This window comes from Artemia sp. Qi Xiang Cuo, chromosome 17, assembly GCF_049724085.1.
Source record: "Artemia sp. Qi Xiang Cuo chromosome 17, ASM4972408v1, whole genome shotgun sequence".
NCBI lineage: Eukaryota > Metazoa > Arthropoda > Branchiopoda > Anostraca > Artemiidae > Artemia > Artemia sp. Qi Xiang Cuo.
The window spans coordinates 29,946,401-29,965,212 of record NC_142810.1 but is presented as its reverse complement, the minus strand read 5'-3'; the positions used below and the strand labels follow the sequence as shown (position 1 = coordinate 29,965,212).

General features: G+C 36.8%; 2 protein-coding genes across 3 annotated transcripts in view; both read left to right on the top strand.

Moving 5' to 3' along the window:
- LOC148942088 (aspartate dehydrogenase domain-containing protein-like) overlaps window positions 1-943 on the top strand; it is an 83,772-nt gene extending 82,829 nt beyond the window's left edge. Inside the window, exon 6 of one of the 2 annotated variants that reach the window (XR_016143134.1) lies at window positions 541-672. Coding sequence is in view for 1 of the 2 variants with exons in the window: in XM_089103004.1 (XP_088959130.1) it covers window positions 541-730 (190 nt within the window). In the remaining variant the exon portion in view is untranslated. Of the gene's footprint in view, window positions 1-540 lie in introns of both variants that reach the window. The other variant, XM_089103004.1, reaches the window with a different exon arrangement.
- Window positions 944-13,886: 12,943 nt separating this feature from the next.
- Window positions 13,887-18,812, top strand: part of LOC148942086 (N(4)-(Beta-N-acetylglucosaminyl)-L-asparaginase-like) — a 124,198-nt gene continuing 119,272 nt past the window's right edge. The window contains exon 1 of the mRNA XM_089103708.1: window positions 13,887-14,022. Within this exon, the coding sequence (XP_088959834.1) occupies window positions 13,914-14,022 (109 nt within the window). The 5' untranslated portion in view covers window positions 13,887-13,913. The remainder of the gene's footprint in view (window positions 14,023-18,812) is intronic.

Here is an 18,812-nt window from a genome sequence, read left to right as displayed (position 1 = left end):
GCAAAAAAGGTACCTAGGTTAGGTTACGTATTTAATATATGCTAAGCTTTATCCCCCCCCCCTAATGTGCAAATACAAAGCCCCAATTTGTTTCTGAACTATTATATTTTCATCCTATTTTGTTTTATTTCATTATCATTAACGAAACTTCACTTATCGCGTGTTTACTGGATACTAAACAAGTACCAAATTATCTTGCAATAATAGCACTAACAGTCGTAATTAAGAATGTAATTAGAAAAAAATTTAACCCCCAATGATACAATCTGTAAGATGTCTACGTAAAGTATCTTCTACTGCGTATTTGATGAGCTACTAGTTGCGGCCAGTCTGGCGTGTAAACAGGACTTTATTTCGAAGGGGGGGGGGGGGGGTTCTAATCCATTATAAAAAGAAATAAGTATTTGTTGTACATTTTGAGCAACGTCACGAAAATGATGAGAATTATGAAGGGGCTTAAAGCCCCTTTCCCTTTACGGACATGGATTTAACTTATCGCCCCTAGCCATAGAAATTAATGTTTTTTTTTCTTTGTTGCAGCATACCAGACTGGCATATTATTGAAGTGAAAGCTATAGGACCTACTATTGAAGGAAAACAATTCGAGGTGATAACGACTAGAAAAAATCCAGCAGCTAGAGGGGCTGTCACAGGTTCTGCCACCTTCGGCTCATTTCTTTCTTCTGTCATGGCAGCAAAAGGAAAAAGCAGCGGCTTTCATGTTTGCTAAATGCCTCCAAATTTGCTGATTATATTTTCATTTTCCAAAATCAAGCTCATCATGTGTACATTTAGGATGTTTTCCAGAACTGAGTTATTATTAATGATAATTATTCGTTATTATTTTCGGTCCAGTACAATGGATAAGAATTAGAAGTAATTTGTGTTTGATACATTCCATAACAATGTAAAAGGGGAAAACGGACTGAAACTTTAGCCTCTTTTATGCAAAACAAGCAATACTACATGGAAGACACTTCCACTCTTTACTGAAAGAGGAGCTTTGATTGTAAGTATTTTAGGGACTAAATTTGTTATTTGCCATTTTAGGCTGAAGGTAATAGCACCTAAAACTAATGATAAATAATAATAATGGAGTTTTTGAAGCACACGTCGTTTCTAAATAGGCCAGCAGGTACTTACGTATTACCCTTACCACACTCAAGGTTGGAAATTTTTCAATCTTGGAAAGCACTTGAGTTTGGTGAATGAAAGTTTCAGGATACGTCCAGAGACTTAAAAATGTCCTGAGAAGACATTTTGAAGCACCCACCAGTGCTTACGTATTATGCCGATCACACTGAAGATGTGAAGTTAGGTTAATCATAATGACGCACACCAAAATATGATAAGAATACAATACTATTGAAACAAAATTATGGAAACTACAACAGAGAATTATGGAAAGCAGGCCGCCCAGGACACATTATATTAAATACATGACCTAACCTAACCAACTGTATATATTAAATATTTGATTAAAATATACCTGCATAGTAGTTTATCTCACTCAAACTAAGCTGATTGTCTCCGAATGCAAACAGAGAAACCGGTTTTAAACAAATCAAAAACAACAGTATGGTCGGGATAATACGTAAGTACCGGTCAGCATTGCTTATTATTCTTTTCAAAAAGGCACATCTAGGGTAGACTAAACTAGTCTAGTAGACAAATTATTTAGTAGTAATATAATTTAGTAGACTAAATTACAACTACCATGATAAGTAGCCGCCTATTAGAAGACTAAATGTACTGACGATAGTAAGCTATAATAATAACGCACATATAACCTTTAAATCAATAATGCTGAGATTGAAAAAATACTAAGACACAAAGAAACCAATAGAATCATCAAAAAAGGCAAGGAAGAAAAGTGATGTCATAAAACTCATTATGAAAATAATAAAATACATTCAACAAAAGTGAATAAATAATAACAAAAGAGAAATTACCTTCGATCTTAAAACTGTTGTTTACCCTGTGACAAGAATAATTTTGATCTTTTTTTTTAAACAACTGCTGGTGCTCTACCTACTTTAAGCTCTCTAGGAGGGAATTCTTGACAAATTTGCTGCACTTCTACCGCTCCTTTTCTCTATCAAAAGTTTGGTTCCATGGTAAAGCTCCTAAGTTCGTGGAAACTAACTGTAAGTAAGGAGCGACTCGAACAGTAACCGAGACTCTTAAAACGGAATTTTGATAACAATAGATCATGAAAAGCATCAGCTTTTTATGCTAATTCCATATATATATAAAATCCATTAAGTTTATTTTTACCCAACAAAAGTTAGAACCTGAGAAAAGACAGATTTGACAGATTTTTGAAAAAGAGGTGAAACACACCCAATAAGTGAAGTGATCTTAATGAAAACCACACGATCAGGTCCAGCATATCAGAGGATCCTAATGATAAGGTTTCTAGCTGCTATCTACGAAAATGTGGAATCTTGTATTTTTTGGCTGAAGAAAGGTCATGGATCCGTGTTTATTTGTTTGTTGTTTTTTTTCTCTCTTTTTCCCCGGGTGTGATCGTACCGAACCGAATCTTTTTAGTGCACTTTCTAAATGACCAAAAAGATTGGAGGGCACCTAGCCTTCTTCCTTCACTTATTTTTTCCCCAAAGTCATCCGATTAAAAATTTAAGATAGCCATTTGATTCAGGATAGTTGAGAGGTCTGGTAATTATGCTTTTGGTGATGACTTGACCCTCGATATCCCCTGTGGACAGGGCTGTAAGTTGCAAAATTTGCCTCTATTGTTCACATATAGTAATGGCTATTGGGAAATATACGGTGATTTTACGTGACAATTTTTTGTTGGGATGGGAATGATTTTCTACGGGGATAATTTTCCATGGAAACTAAACTTTCCAGGGGGAATTATCCAGGATAAATATCACACTGATTGGAGAGGTAGGGGAGTGGATTTCCTGGCATGATTTGAAAAACGGTCAGTAATTAAATATTAAAAAAACGAATTTTTTCAACTGAAAGTAAGGAGCGACATTGAAACCTAGAACTAACAGAAATTATGCCTTATATGAGGGGGGCTGCCCCCTCCTAAATACCTTGCTCTTTACGCTAAAGTTTGACTTTTGTCCATATTCTTTAAGAACGACTCCTGAAACACAAGCGCTGTTAAATTAGATCAAAGATTTTTTATAGGTTCTAAAATATTTTAGCGTAGCAAGAGAGGTATTGAAGGGGATGGGGGGGAGGTGACCTAATAAAATACCCCTCCCGCTGGTCAGAAAAATTCCCCCAGACAACTGCATTCTTGGTAAAACAAAATTTTCCGGAAAAGTTCTTACTGACGATTATGAACCCCCCCCCCCCGATCTTTGGGTCAAATTTAAAATTTTAACCACAGTGTCACACTTTTGCTAGCAAGAACGTATCTAGCTGAACCGAAAGGACTTCAAGTGATTGTTGGCCCACTAAACCTGCAATCTATTCGCAGATTCGTTGAAAGGACGGGGCCTTGCTGTTTTGACAAGCTATGTATTCCAAGCGAAGGAATTGTGTTCGGTAAAGATCGTGCCACTTCTACAAAAAGACAGTCGCAAGTGGCACTGTACGGGGAAATCAATGACGGTCATGTCTATCAACAGCGAAGTAAAAACAACTATGCCTGACGGATTGCTTACAATGTTTCACAAGCTAAAATGCTTTTGTTGTTGGTATTTGTACTGCTTATCCCTCTATTATTGAGCTGAACTGGACCAACTCCCTGTTGAATGTGAAACTGATTAAATAAAACAGTTTACTGAGTTCGCTATTTTCAAAGAACTACAAAGAGTAAAACCAAACTACAGTACTACACCACTAGTCTTACCCTGGTGAATTGCTACTAAAACTGATCCATGAGTACTCCTTGCTTTTATCCTAGCCTTTGGCATTGATAGTCAATCAGTGATCCAGAGATTAAGCATTTCCAGTGGATGGAAACGACCCTGTTTTCGCTTAATTTTGAAAGTTAAATGACCTAAAACTTGTAATCGGCCAAAACTGATATTAATCATATAAAATATTGCTAAAGTTACAGAATCTTTTGTTTATCCAGAACGTCTTCTGTAAGTTTCACAGTCGTTTGATCCATACCAATATTGTATCCTGAGAGGATGCAGTAGAGCCGTCTAGCTACTGCGAATTTTGCGGTTGATAGTTGAACGATTGGAGCCAGGAAACACATGTATTGATTTATTTCTGGGAGACTACCAAAAGGTCTTCAATTTGATTAGACAGGTATACTTGTAGCTGAACCCGTTTAACTGTATCCCGTGCGACTTAACCCATGTAAGTTTTCCCTCGGTCAACTAAACCCTTGTTCTCCCCCGTTCAACTGGATACCCGTTTAAATAAACCCCCGTTTAACTCACCCCCGTGCAACTTAAACCCCGTTTAACGCAGGCCCCATTGAACTCAATCCTCCTGAATCTCCCCCACTGAACTCAACCTCTTTTAACTGAACCCTTGTTCAACAGAACCCCGTTTAACTCAGGCCTCTTTTAATTCAATTCCATTCAACGCAACCTACGTGAAACTCAAACCACGCTGAACTCATCTCCATTTAACCGAACGCCCGTTCAAATGAACTCCCGTTTAAGCAAACACCCGTTTAGCTCAACCTCATGTAATTCGACCCCTATTTAATCAAGCCATGTTTGACTCAACTCAAGGGTCAAGAATAAGTTTCAGCCAGCGCTAATCAGAAGATCAAAATCTGTTTTTCGCTTTGGTTGCTGATCAAATGTTGTAGTTAATTTTTTTTGAAATTTTCGAATATGGAGGAGGGAAGGTCGCTGAATTTGGCCCTTGGCTCCAAAATTAGAAAGAGATTTTTCTGGGATCGGGCTAAAATTTTAATAGGATATAGTCTGTAGTCTAGGAATACACAATATTAAGAAAGAATCTAAAGAGAAATTGAGAGGCATAGGGGAGAAACAAAAGTTTGAGAGGCTTAAAAATGTCTGCTATAAAATAAAAGGTTCTAAAAAAAAATGTAGCGACAGTGGGAATTGTGATACTCAGAAGCAGCTTTGAATAGTGGATTAATCGTCTTTTCTGTTTGGAACTTTCGAGTGGCGTATGCTATGTACCATCAAAACCTGTGACCAATTATTGCACGCCTTTATGAAGTGGGGGAAATAAAACCCTAATTACGAGAAGCTTGGCTGGTTACCCATTTTAACGCCCCTAAGATGTTCCAGTGACCGGCTAGTGCTGGGGATAGAAAGAAAGTTAACGGAGACACGTCCGGATATCAGGCTCTTCTTTTAAATTCTCAAGAATTTGTTTCATAATTACTTTTAGTGTTGAGGTGAAAACGAATAGCATCTATCATTAAAGAATCAGCTTTACATTTGAATGAATTTTTTTTCGCCAGGTAGTTTTTGGGACTGAAAAGGGGACTATTCAAAAGAAGGATTTTAACCACCAGTTTAAAGTTTTTAATCATGGAAAATTCAGTGGTAGACCTTTTAAGGTTTCAATCCTTTATACTCCAAAAATGACACTAAAATCATATTTTAGTGCCATAAAAAATTTTATGATGGTATTTTCATGGCGAAATTATAAAAAGTACGCTAATGTGAGTATTAGCTTTTAAATGGCCTTGATTTCAAATGTGCTAATGCCTTAGTAGTACTGAAGAAATAAAAAAGGTAAACAAGGAGATTTTACCAGGGTTTCCAGCTCTTTTTAAAAATACCCTTAAACTTTTCCGCAATAAAATTTTACTATTAAGATAAATCTAGTTCATTGCTAGGCTCCTGAATCAGCATTAACGTTAAATATGTCTTACGAGACATAGAGGTTTTTTAAACGTGTTTTAGGCTTTTTGCTACTATGGCCCGTGGTTTTTCTGTACTAGGTTAAAGCTATTGCTACAACCGTGAAATTCAAGTGTGTTCTGGGTCTCGGCATGAAAAGTTCTGCTAACTTCAAATATATAAGACAGAATGATAAATTGTTGCGTTTTAGGGTGGGGGCAGTAGTTTGGTATTCAACCACCATAAAATAAAAAACACTTCCATAAGAATTAACTAATGAATAAAGAATATTTCATTCGATTCAACTTTTGCTGAATTGGGTTGAGTCACGGGGGTTCAGTTATAGAGGGGTTAAACTGCGTGAGAGTTTAGTTAATGATGTCTCACTTGCACAGGGGTTGAGTTGGATGATCGTTGAGTTGTCTTGGGGTTGAGTTGAATCGGGGTTCGGTTAAAGGATCTTCGTGATAAACGGGGGCTGAATTAAATGGTGGTAGAGTTAAACTGTTGTTCAGTCAAATGGGGTTGAGTTGCACAAGGATTTAGTTAAACAGGGTCAGTTGGACGGGGTTCAGTTAAAAGAGGATTCAATTTCACGGGAACCGACTAAATATCTTTTTACAGTTCAGAAGATGTGAATTAATTCAGCGAAACATGATTTTTTTTTACATGACGTTTACCTTGGCCTAATGACTTAAGGGTTCACGTTTCGAATCAACATATTACAAAAGTTTTGTGGCTCAGTTTTAAGCCCTCCAATACCCCTTCCATCAGAAATCTACGGTTCTCTTGGCTTAAGGACCGATCCTAGAAACATTCAAGCCGTTTGAACTTTTGATTCCTTGATCCACCAAAGTCTAGTCTTAAAATTATCTCAATACGATATACGAGAGAACGCTAGTGTTTGGTTTGACACTTATTCGTCAAACGGAAAAACGAATACCATTTCTTGTTTTAATGAACTTCTTTGTCTCATATTTCTGCCAAAACTGCCATATTGTATTGGAAATTTTTCCTTTGCTGAAAACAGGCTTTGATTTAGCTACAATGGCACCAGGGGTGGCTTGATGCACCCAAACCAGGGGGGGGGGTGAGATCACTTTATTTAAACGGATCCTAGATCACATTATACACGTCATGAAAATGTATTACACACTAATCTTTTATCACTTATACTTATCTACGGAGACAAACAAGAAGCTAAAAAGGAATACCTCACGTTTAAACTAAGAACAGATACGCTTGTGTTCACCTTTTCTTCAAAGTGGACCACCGCTGGACAATTTTGTTTAAGTCAATGACATCGGTGAGGTCTTTCTCATTTGCCAACAATATGAAACGATCTAGTCAAGAATCAACCCTGGCAGTTTTCAGCTCAGCAAATTTTAGCTTCCTAAATGTTCTTTCAGTAGCAGCAACTGCAACAGGTGCTATCGCAGCCAATTTGCAAAGGTGATTAGCATGCTTAATTTGATGTTACCAGCAATTTCCTTCAACTAGGACTTCTCTGAAGCAAGAAGCTCCGTGGCAAAACTGAACAGAACTTCTAGCTCTACGTAAAAAGCAGTAAAATGTGGAGTTCTTTCTTGGCTTGGAAAAAACATTGTTGCTATCTCAATATCTGCAACTGAAACCTTTTATTTTGAAGAGGCTGAAGTTAGGAGCAAAATAACTGAAAATTGACAAAGCAAGCTCTGTGATTCTCTCCCATCATTGTTGTTAATATTTTGAGCAGGATTCTAAAATGCTGTCTATAGAACTGATACATTGAGATCTCGGCTTGACTCTGAGCTCAGCTGTCAAAACAAGATGGTCCAAGTCACCGACGATGATGTCTGACTTTTGGACTGTCAATAACATAGTTCATTTCATCCTCTGATATTCTTTCAGAAAGTTTCTTCATAGCTTCAAGCATATCGATTGCGTCGATGATGTTGATCTCCCCTTCTTCAAGTTTTTCTGTTGCTATCCTGATCTTGTACATGTTTTTTTTTTCGTAAACATGAGATAAGCGATAAATTCAAAGATTAGAATTATGTTCAGAAGGCCACTACCTTGTGCTTCCGTCTTCGCATCGGTGTTCATTATTTGTTTCATTTCGTAAATGGTTGAAACTATTGCTTCAAATGAAGTAACTACTACTTGTATGGCTTCAGCCCTTGCAGTTTGCCGAATCCGTGATATATTTCGGATATTAAGGCTGTTTTCAGTCGAAGAGAATTTTTCTTTAAGGGTGGCAAAATGCTTTGTAGATACAGAGAAGAACACGTATATGCTGTCAAGGATGTTGAAAAGCTCGACTATCAATAGAGATAAATCGCAACTATCTTATATAACTCTGTTTAGTCTGTGGGATTGACAGGGAATATAAGGCAAACAGAGATCAAGAACCTTTTATAATTTCATCTGGGCTCCATTAAATTGACCAGACATCGCTTTTGCGTAGTCATAAAACTGGAAAGCTAGTTTATCTTGAAGAATTCATCTCCTTGACAGCGTTCCTATTATACTTTCTGCCATACCCTGCCCGGTTTTGTCATTAGCTTCGCTAACATCTAACAGTCTCTTTCTAGATTTCCCATCTGAAATGACATAATGGATTACGACCGCAAGCTTATCAGAATATGAAGCATCGGGTATCGTATCTGCCATCAGTTATCGTCTATATAAACTATCAAGAATTACCATGCATCTCACTAGAATTTGAACAAAGTTGCTATTTTATTCTTTAATTCTCCTAAATCCAATGCCCTGTCTTGCTAGGGTCCTTGCAATGTACAAAAACTTTTTCACGATTTTATATTTGTCTTTTCACCTTTTGCCTGCTGCAGAACCTTAGTTCGAATGCTTTTATCAAGTGGAAAATTCACATGACTGCTGTCATTGACGATGTGAAAAAATAGGACCAAGCAGCTGCTATATGTGAATCGGAAGAGAAATTACTTGTCAGTTTTCCTTTCTTCGCCTTTACTTTGCTCTTCATTTTGTACCATTACCGCAGACCGTCTTCCATCCAAGCTTTTTCGGATTGGGCGCTACCGGGACCACTAGAAAAAAGGAAACAAACGAAGCATAAGCATCTTTCTCGATATTGTATTCTAAGATTTGGTAATTTTCATACCGCCCCGGATGAAAACATTACTGTTTCATTTTTCATACTGAAGGATAAAATGGGAATACACTCAGTTTTGGTTGATTAGAACCACATGAAATAAGGTACTTCCTTTGGTTTTCGCTAGAGACTGGCTTCCTTATTCCTGGACCCTTGTGAACAATACTTCCAAAATCTTCACTGCTACTTTCGACAACATCTCCACTAATTATTGATATATTAATAAGTTATTCAACGCAATCAACTTTTAACGCTTGAAATAGCTCAAACACAAAGATGATGCACATTGTATTTCCCCCAAGATATCTCTTGCATTAAACGTAAAATTTTCCCGAATAGTCTTAACAATGTTATTGGAACCAGCAACTAATGATATAATGTATTCCAGCTTGGTAAAACACGACAAAAATACCTTGTTGGGTCTTTGATTGGAAATGTTTTGCTGGGTCTTAGATTGGAAATGTTTATTGGAAGTTGTAAGTGAAAAGATTTAAAAGAATTTTTTTTTGTAACGTACAAATTATATTCTGGCTTTAGAAAGCCAGAAGAAAGCATAGGGTTTAGAACCCTACTCAGATTAATTTCTGCCCGGTTTGAGTTTGACTTATTTTAATTTCTGTTTGTTTTGGGTTTCATTTATTCATTGATACTGGTTTGTGGTAGTTGTATGCTTGGTAGACTATTTGATTCTATTTTTTTCATTTTTGGTTTAATGGAGTCCTTTACTTTTTTGTGTAAAAGTTTTTTTTATCAATTTCTGTTGTTTTTATATTGACATAGTCTTTTTCAGGGAGAAAGACTGAGCCTCTTTTGAAGTTAAACAACCATCCCTTCAGTAAAAACCTTTAATCCCCCTGGGCATAGCTTACAACCCTTACCCCTAATCTCTGGGGTTTGTTTAAAATCCAAAAGCCTTGTTATATGATAATTGAACTATTGTGAATAGAATAGCTACCTCGAAATTTCTATCGGACACTTTTTAGGTCAATATGAGGTGTGTATAGGGGTGAGAGGGTAGCTGTCCCTCTGATCACTTTGACTCTTAAAAAGAGCACTAGAGCGTCTGATTACCAATCCAATGAGCCCCCTTTGAAGTGTATATGACCACACTTTCTATAAAAACCTTATATGTCCCCAGGGCACAACTTACAGCCCTTGCACTGAGGGCTGGGGGGATTTGTTATCCTCAAAGAAATAATTTCCAGACCTTTCTGATAGGCTTAACAAAATGGCTATATCAAAATTTTGATTTGAAGTGTTTGGGGAAATGATAGGCGTGGAGGGAGACATTTATCCTCTGATCACTTCCGGCTAATAAAAAAGGCACTCCTCCTCTCAATTTCCAATCGAATGAGGCTTTTTTGAAGCTTCTACGACAAAACTTTCCATAAGAACGACATATGCCCCAAGGGCATAACTTACGACCCTTGCCATGAGGGCTATGGGGGTAGGCTTGTCATCCTCAAAGACATAAATTCCAGACCTTTCAACTACGTTGAACAAAATGGCCATATCAAAATGTTGATTGGAAATATTCGGGGAAATGATGGGCGTTGGGGAGGGGGTATTTTACATCTGATTACTTTCTACTATTGAAAAGGGCAATAGCCCTCTCAATTTCCAATCGAAAGAGCCGTTTTTGAAGTTTTTACGACAAAACTTTCTATATGACATTATATCCCCCCAGGGAATAACTTACATTCTTAGCCCTGAGGCTGTTGGGGGTTTTCATACTCAAAACATAATTTCCGGACCCTTCAACTACGTTCAATAAAATTGCTATATCAAAATGTTGATCGAAAGTGTTTGAGGAAACGATGGGTCGGGCCGGGGGGGCGGCATTCGCCCTCGGATCACTTTCGACTATTAATAAGGGCCAGACCTCTCAATTCCAAATTGAATGGGTCCCTTTTGAAGTTTCTACGACAACGCTGGCAAAGACCTAATTTCCCGAACTTTCAACTACGTTGAACAAAATATCTATCTCAAAATTTTGATTGGATGTGTTTGGGGGAATGGTAGGCTTGAGAGGGGCGTTAGTCGCCCTTTAGTCACTTTTGAATATTAAAGAGGGCACTAGCGCTCCCAATTTGCTATCGAACGAACCGTTTTTGAAGTTTCTACTACAATACTTTCTCCAAAACCTTACATGTACCAAGGGCATAACTTACAACCCTTGCGTTGAGGACTGTGGGGGGAGTTTCATCACCACAGACAGAATTTCTGGACTTCCGGAACACTCTATAAGAACCTTGTATGGCCCAGGGGCATAACTTACAACCCTTGCCCTGAAGGGTGTGGAGGGGGGGGGGGGGTGATCTTCCTCAAAGACATAATATCCAGAACTTTCAACTACTTTGAAAAAATGGCCATCTCAAAATTTTGATTGGATGTTTTTGGGAAAATCGTAAGCTTGAGAGGGAAATTAGTTGTCCTCCAATCAGTTTCGACTAGCCTATTAAAAAGGGCACTACCCCTTTCAACTTCCAATTGAATGAGCCTTTTTTGAAGTTTCTACGACCTGATTTCCTACAAAAAAAAACTTATGCCCCCAGACCATAACTTTTAACTTTAGCCCTGAGGGGTTTATGAAGTTGGTCAACCTCAGAATTACAATTTCAAGAACATTCAACTATGTAGAACAAAATGGCTATCTCTAAGCTTTAACTGGGTATGTTTGGGGAAATGGTTCATACAAGATGCAGGTTAGTTGTCCCCTGTGAACTTTCAACTATTAATAATTGCACTGGGCCTTTCAATTTCCAATCAAATGAGCCATTTTTGAAGTTTCTACGATAACAAATTCTATAAAAACCTTATATGTCCCAGGAAATAACTTAAAACCCTTGCCCTGAGGGCTCTTAGGGGGTTGTCATCCTAATAGACCTAATTTCCAGAACTTTTGACTACGTTAAACAAAATGAATATCTTAAAATTTTGATTGGATGTGTTTGGGGAAATGGTGGGCATGAGAGAGGGGTTAGTTGCCCTCCAATTACTTTCAACTATGAAAAAGGGCAATAACCCTTTCAATTATCAATCAAATGAGTCCTTTTGAAGTTTTGCGACAACGCTTTCTATAAAAACCTCATATGCTCCCGGGGCATAGCTTGCAACCCTTGCCCTGAGGGCTTTTTGGGAGTTGTGATCCTCAAAGACATAATTTCCAGAACTTTCAACTACGTTGGAAAAAATGGCTATCTCAAAATTTGATTGTATGTGTTTGGGAAAATGCTGGACGTGAAAGGGGGGTTAGTTGACCTCCAATTACTTTCGACTATTAAAAAGGCCATTAGCCATTTCAGTTTCCAATTGAATGAGCCCTTTTTGAAGTTTTTACGACAACACTTTTTATAAAAAAAATTATATACCCCCAGGGCATAACTTACAATCCTTGCCCCGAGGGTTGTGGGGTAGGGGGGGGGGGTTGTCATCCTTAAAGACTTAATTTCCAAAACTTTCATCAACGTTGAACAAAATGGTTATATAAAAATTTTGATTGGATGTGTTTGGGGAAAACGTGGGCGTGAGAGGGGGGTTACTTGCCCTCCAATCACTTTCCACTATTAAAAAGGGCACTAGCCACTTCAATTTTCGATCGAATTAACCATTTTCGAAGTTCCTACGACAACTCCTTCGATATGAAGTGCCCTGGTCTAAAACCAAAAAAAAAAAAAAATAATAATAATAATAATACATTGTGCCAACATCGATTAGGCAGCGCGATTACGCTGCCTATGATTTTGGTTTGTTCATATTACCTTGTAAGGCTTCCTTTTAATTTCCCCAAACTACTGAACCAACAGACAGAAATAAATCATATGTGAGCATAAACAAATTCTAAAAGCGAGTAGTTAAGTTACCAGTCCAGTACTTTTAAATATGAATTAAATTAAACGACTGTTTAAATCCGAAAAGGTACTTGTGTATTAGCCAGTGCACATTCGAGAAGTGAAGTTTGGTTAATCATAAAGAAATATACCAAAATATGATGAAATAAAATATTTTAGTAACAAAATTATGGAAACTACAACAAAACATTATTGTAGAGAGGGCTGCAAAGAATATTAAATACCTAGCCTAACATAACGTAACACAACCAAAATACCATATCTATATATAAAATATTTGATAAAAATATACCTTAAACGTAGATTTTAACTGAGCCTAAGCTAATTTCCCCGAATGCTGACAGCTATTAACCGGTTAGTTGTCTGATCTTGCAATTCCATATTCTCAAGTGTGTACTGGCTAATACACACGTACCTCCAAAATTATTGAAATTAGAATTAAAGGATAAAATAAAACGATTCTATTCTATTCACATGCAAATTCGGTTTTCGGTATCTACGACTAAAGCTAAACAGTACTAGAATAAACTATTTCTCTACTGAGAAGTCTGAAAATCCCGAAGTATATTCAGAAGAAGGAAAATACAACGTAGACTGTTTTCTGACTGAATTGAGCACCTGGGAAATGGATGAGGCCAAAAATAAACGATTTAATTGACTTCGCAAAAAGTTCGGGCTAGATCTGAACGACCAGACAAAACAAATCATATGCGAGCATGAGCAGGTTTTTAAAGCGTGGGTTGCTACCAGTCCAGTCCCTGTAAACCTGGTTTAATTTAAACGACTTTATTTAAGAACGAAATTAAAAAATTAAAATTAAACGGTAAAATAAAAGAAAGCTATTCTATTTACATGCGGATTCAGCTGACTTCTGTCAAAATTAGCCATTTGTTTGCCGATAAGTTTGAAACTGTAAAAGTCTTCCCAGGAGAAGAAAACACAACATAGACTGTCTCAGAATTCAGTACCTGGGACCTCAATGAGGTCAAAATCAACAACTTCGCAGAAACCGGGGATGTTTAGGGGTTTAGTTACCCCCCCCCTCTTCGAGCCACCCCTGAATGGCACGTGTCTCCAAAAACATTTTTTGTGAAAAAAAGACTGAAGGCAGCACTTTCATGCCACTGTCCGCGGTTTTCTATGCTATCTACTATTTGATTTAAAATTTAAGCAAAAAATATGAAAACTGTACAATATGCTTTAATATTGACTTTCAATTCAGTCTTTGCAAAGCAGAGGTTTCCCTCCGTGATAAATACTTGGGGATTTAGAAATGCAACACAAGAAGGTAATATTAGGATAAATTTGGGGCATTTTATATTACTGACCTACAAATAAGCTGAGCATACCACTTGATGCCCTTTCCAAATATAGGCTAATAGCCTAATTTCTTTACTTGGAAATTCAATTTTCAGCCTATTACGGACCCTCAAAGATGATGCCAGTAAAATTATACTTTAGCTACTTTTGGTTATCTTGGGAAGAGGTTAGGTTAGAAAATTGAAACTTTCAGGGATTGGTCTACAAGCTAAAGTTTGTACTGGGAAGGTAGCCTATTATGCAGTACTACCTCCACTACTTCTCCCTCTAGAGGGTCTTGAAATTTGCCTACATGACAGGCCTATAGGCTACCTATTGAAATTTCAACAAAACAACATTTTACTTTAATTTTCAGTTATCAGTTTCTTTTTCCCTGGCTTTAGTTCTGAAAATGCAATTCCCGTTAGCCTATTTGATTAGAATTTTAAGCCATATCAATGTTTTTTTTTCTTCAAAATTTAGGAAATGTATTTGCATATCTTTAAAACCTTAGCCTATAAATTAGGATTTAGCAAAGTTTTGAAGCTGAAAACAATATCTGGTAAATTTTTTGTTGTTCATATTATTGACTTACAAATAAAGTAAACATACCACTTGATGCCTTTTTTATGCTCTTTCCATATATAATAATCCTTTTTGTTGGGAATGTATCCCCCCTATATAGACCAATTCAGGGTATATATTTGCACACTCGGGGGGGGGGGAAATTTTATTTATGATGTAAATGAGAGGTAAGTTTAAACTTTCCCCCTGCCACCCCTAATATGCAAATATATACCCTGAATTGGTATATATTGGGGTAGGGGTAGAATTCATTTCCAACAAAAATGATTATTACATTTGGAAAGAGCATAAAAAAGGCATCAAGTGATATGTTTACTTTATCCATAAGTCAATAATATGAAAAACAAAAAAAAATTATGCAATTATGTTGTACTTCATTTAAGCAGAAGTTCTATTTTGCTTGGTTTCACTTTTATAACACACAGATTTTTAAAGGTCATCAAAGGTTAGGACCCTCTAGAGAGAGAAGGATTGGATGTAGGTACTTCAAATACCTTCCCAGGACAAACTTTAGCCTTTAGACCCATCCCTGAAAGTTTTATTTTTCTAACCTAACCGCTTTCAAAGATAGCCAAAAGTAGCTAAAGTAGAATTTTACCATGATGGCTTTTTCTCTAATTTTGGCTACATAAAAGGGTTAAAACAACAATTCTTACTTAATTATATTTAGAATAAAGATACCCAGTACTTGGCCAGCTGATCTACCCTTTAACAGCTAAATCATTATAAAATTTCTATCATACTACCTAGAAAGTGGTTTGTTTCATCATTTAATATGTCAAATCCTTCCAAACAAATATGTGATTAGCTTGAATATTTTAACTATATACAGCACTCACAATTTCAAATATAGGCCCACTGATAGACAACAGTGGAGCAAAATCTTGGCCCCACATTTAAAGCTTGAACCTAATCTTAGAAAATGTTGTCTAATCTTTGACACAGGATCTCAAAGTTATAACAAAATATCTTAATAAAAGACACAGTCAACCTTGGGTAGATTTAATCTAAGAAAAGTATTATGAAAGAGAATAATTGTATCTAAATAGTCTAGGGTGTAGAGGGAACTTCTGTCTAAATTAAATGTTTGAAAACCAGATGTTTTCCAAGATTGTAGTCAGTCAATCCCAACTGGCGTAGTCCTAACCATCAGCCAATCATGACTATTCAGACCTCTATGCAAGACCATATTGGGGCATCCACTATATTTTTTTTGTTCTTTGACTGGCTCCCATTTAGTAAAGTAGTCTTTTTTTAAATAGCTTGTTAAATTATAGATAAAGTTATAGTGTAGAGAAGAAAACAGGGCAAATTCAGAGTTTTTCCATGACATCTGTAACTAGGTAGAAGATGAACAAACCACTAGATATATCTTTTTAAGTGGTTACTAAATATACTAGCCATTGCCTAATTGTTTCTTTGCACATTTTATTTTGTGCCCTTAAATAGAACCTTGAAGTGATACTTGTAGAGTATTCTAGCAAGCATTAAAGGGTAAGTATTAAACAAACAAGTATCAGAAAAGATAAGCATCAAAGATCAAGCATTAAGCATCTATTGTGGCCCACACACATACAAAATAAATATAATACAAGCAACATAATAAATAAAGGAACATATATTGAACACTTTAACTAGATTAGATATTGATGGATTTTCCAATGTGATGTTACGTGAACTTGCATCAGTGCTTGCTGGACCACTCACATATCTTTTTAATCTCTGTCTCTCATCTGGTAAATGTCCTTCAGCTTGGAAAAGAACTATCATTAGGCTGTTGTACAAGAATGGTTCAAAGTCCCATTTCAATAATTACAGACCAATTACAAATACATCAATCTTTTCCCAAAAAATGGAGAAAATTGTGGTGAGTAGAATCCAGGCACATTTTGAGGAAAACAATTTATGGCATTCTGCTCAGCATGGTTTCTGTAAACTTCTTGAGGTGATTCTTTCAATTGATGGCTGATAATGGTATTTTGTTTGATTGTATTTATATTGACCTTTCCAAAGCATTTGAGAAAATTTCCATCCCACTTCTGATAGACAAATGTCAACTATATGGTATTGGCCCACAAACTAAAGCATGGCTAACAGATTATCTTACTAATAGAACCCAAGAGGTTGCAGTAGGTGATGCTTTGTCATCACCTATGTCTGTCATAAGTGGAGTTCCGCAAGGCAGTTGTCTTGGGCCAGTACTCTTCTGCCTTCTAATCAATGATTTGCCAGGTGTTGTTAGGAATTCGACCTTAAAAATGTTTGCAGATAATGTAAAAATCTACAGGTCAGTCATGAGTGAACATGAGATCTCTTTACTTCAAGAGGATTTGGTTGCTCCGGGCCAGTGGTGTACTGCAAACTCTATGTTCATTAATGAAACCAAGTGCAACACTGTGCACTATTTGTGTAGACTCCCTCAACATTACCATAACTTTGTTGTTGGTAAATCAATTTCTAGTGTGGAATATGTTCTTGACCTTGGGATTTTCTTTGATTCGAGTCTCAAATTTAATAAACATGTATCAGATATCACCCATAAGGAAAATTACCAATTACTATGTCTAAGGCTACTTTTTCTAAGTTTAATCTTCATTCACTGATTTCACTTTATGTATCCACTGTATATCCAATACTTGAGTATTGCTCATCAGTATGGTATCCCCTTAATAAGAGAGTTAGACAGTGAGAGGGTTGAGAGAGTGCAATGTAGGGCCACCAAACTCATACCATACCTGAGTCATCTACCTTACCACCAGAGAATGCAAAGACTACAGTTGCCTCTTCTCAGTTCAGACATGATAGAGCCAACCTAATAAATACTTTCCACATTGTTAGGAGTATTGATAATACCACCCCAACTCACTTTTTCACTTTTACAGAATACAGTAGTACCTGTCAACACCAACACAAAATTTACCCACCATGTTCACAGAAAGAATAGACCAAAACTCTTTGTCTAGCCAAGTGTGGAAGACTTGGAATTTACTTCCATTGGAAATAGTTGCAAGTACCACAGTCCAGTCTTTCAAAAGTAGTTTAGTCTCAACAGATTTCTATACTAGGTCCTATCACAATCCATTTAGAGTGTATTTTTACTTTTGTATTAGCTGATTTGTGACAGTTTGTTTTCAGTTATTTTGTGGGCTTACTTTTTGGTATGTCTCAGTTATTAACAGATATGTTTCAGTTAATTTGGTATGCTACTGTATGTTTAAGTTATTATATTTTCAGAGTGTATGTTTTCAGTTACCTGCTGTATGTTTTTGTTATGTCATTGACATTGTTATAAACTTTTTTTTATCATTGTTTAGTGCAACAAGCTTGTTAAAGCTTACCGTATTTTGGTATTAATAAACAAATAAATAACTCTACATCTTTCTTCTTTTGACATTCTTGTTCTTTGAATAGTCTTAAGGGATGGTCCATAGATTTAATCTAACCAGTACCTTTGAGATCCTCCCTGATCTATTTGTCTTCAAGGATTTATGTGAGGGGAGCACAGTAGTTTTGGCTTTGGAACAAGATGGTGTGTTCTGAATTTCCTGATCACTTGGTTGTTGATTTGCTCTTGGTGACTTGAATCATTCTTCCAGCAGGCTATAATTTCGATTAGTGTTGCTGGATGGGCTGGCCTTTTCTGGCAGCTCTTTGGAAGGTTCAAGTATCTTTGGCACCTCCACAATTGTCAATGATGGCTTGTAGTTTGACTGGCAGGTGCGCTCATTGGTACTGTATCTGGGGCATATAAACTTCCTATTGCATTTGTATACCACTCTATCTTCTGTCTCTACAGTCACTGAACAGTTGCTCAACTCATCATATATATAGGTTACTTTGGCCTTGATCCATATTTTATTTGATTGTCCATTTTCATTAAGTCATACTGGTTGACCTGGTATTAATGGCTTGAGTGGATGAGTACCCTTGTCATATGACTCTTTCTTAGCTTCTTGCTGCTTTTGTCTGGTTGCCTTGTACTCCTTTATAGGCACAGCTTTGGGCATAAAGCTAGTTTCTATTAAGGGCTTTAACATCTTAGCTGTCTGCTCATCAGAAGTTGTGATGGGGATGCTAAGTCCTTAGACATGTTCTAATGCTTTAGACATAAGCCTCTTGACTGTTTGGACTGCCTTTTCACTAAGGGTATTTGGGGCCGGACGTGTGGTGTGTGATTCTCCATTGTTCTGTAAA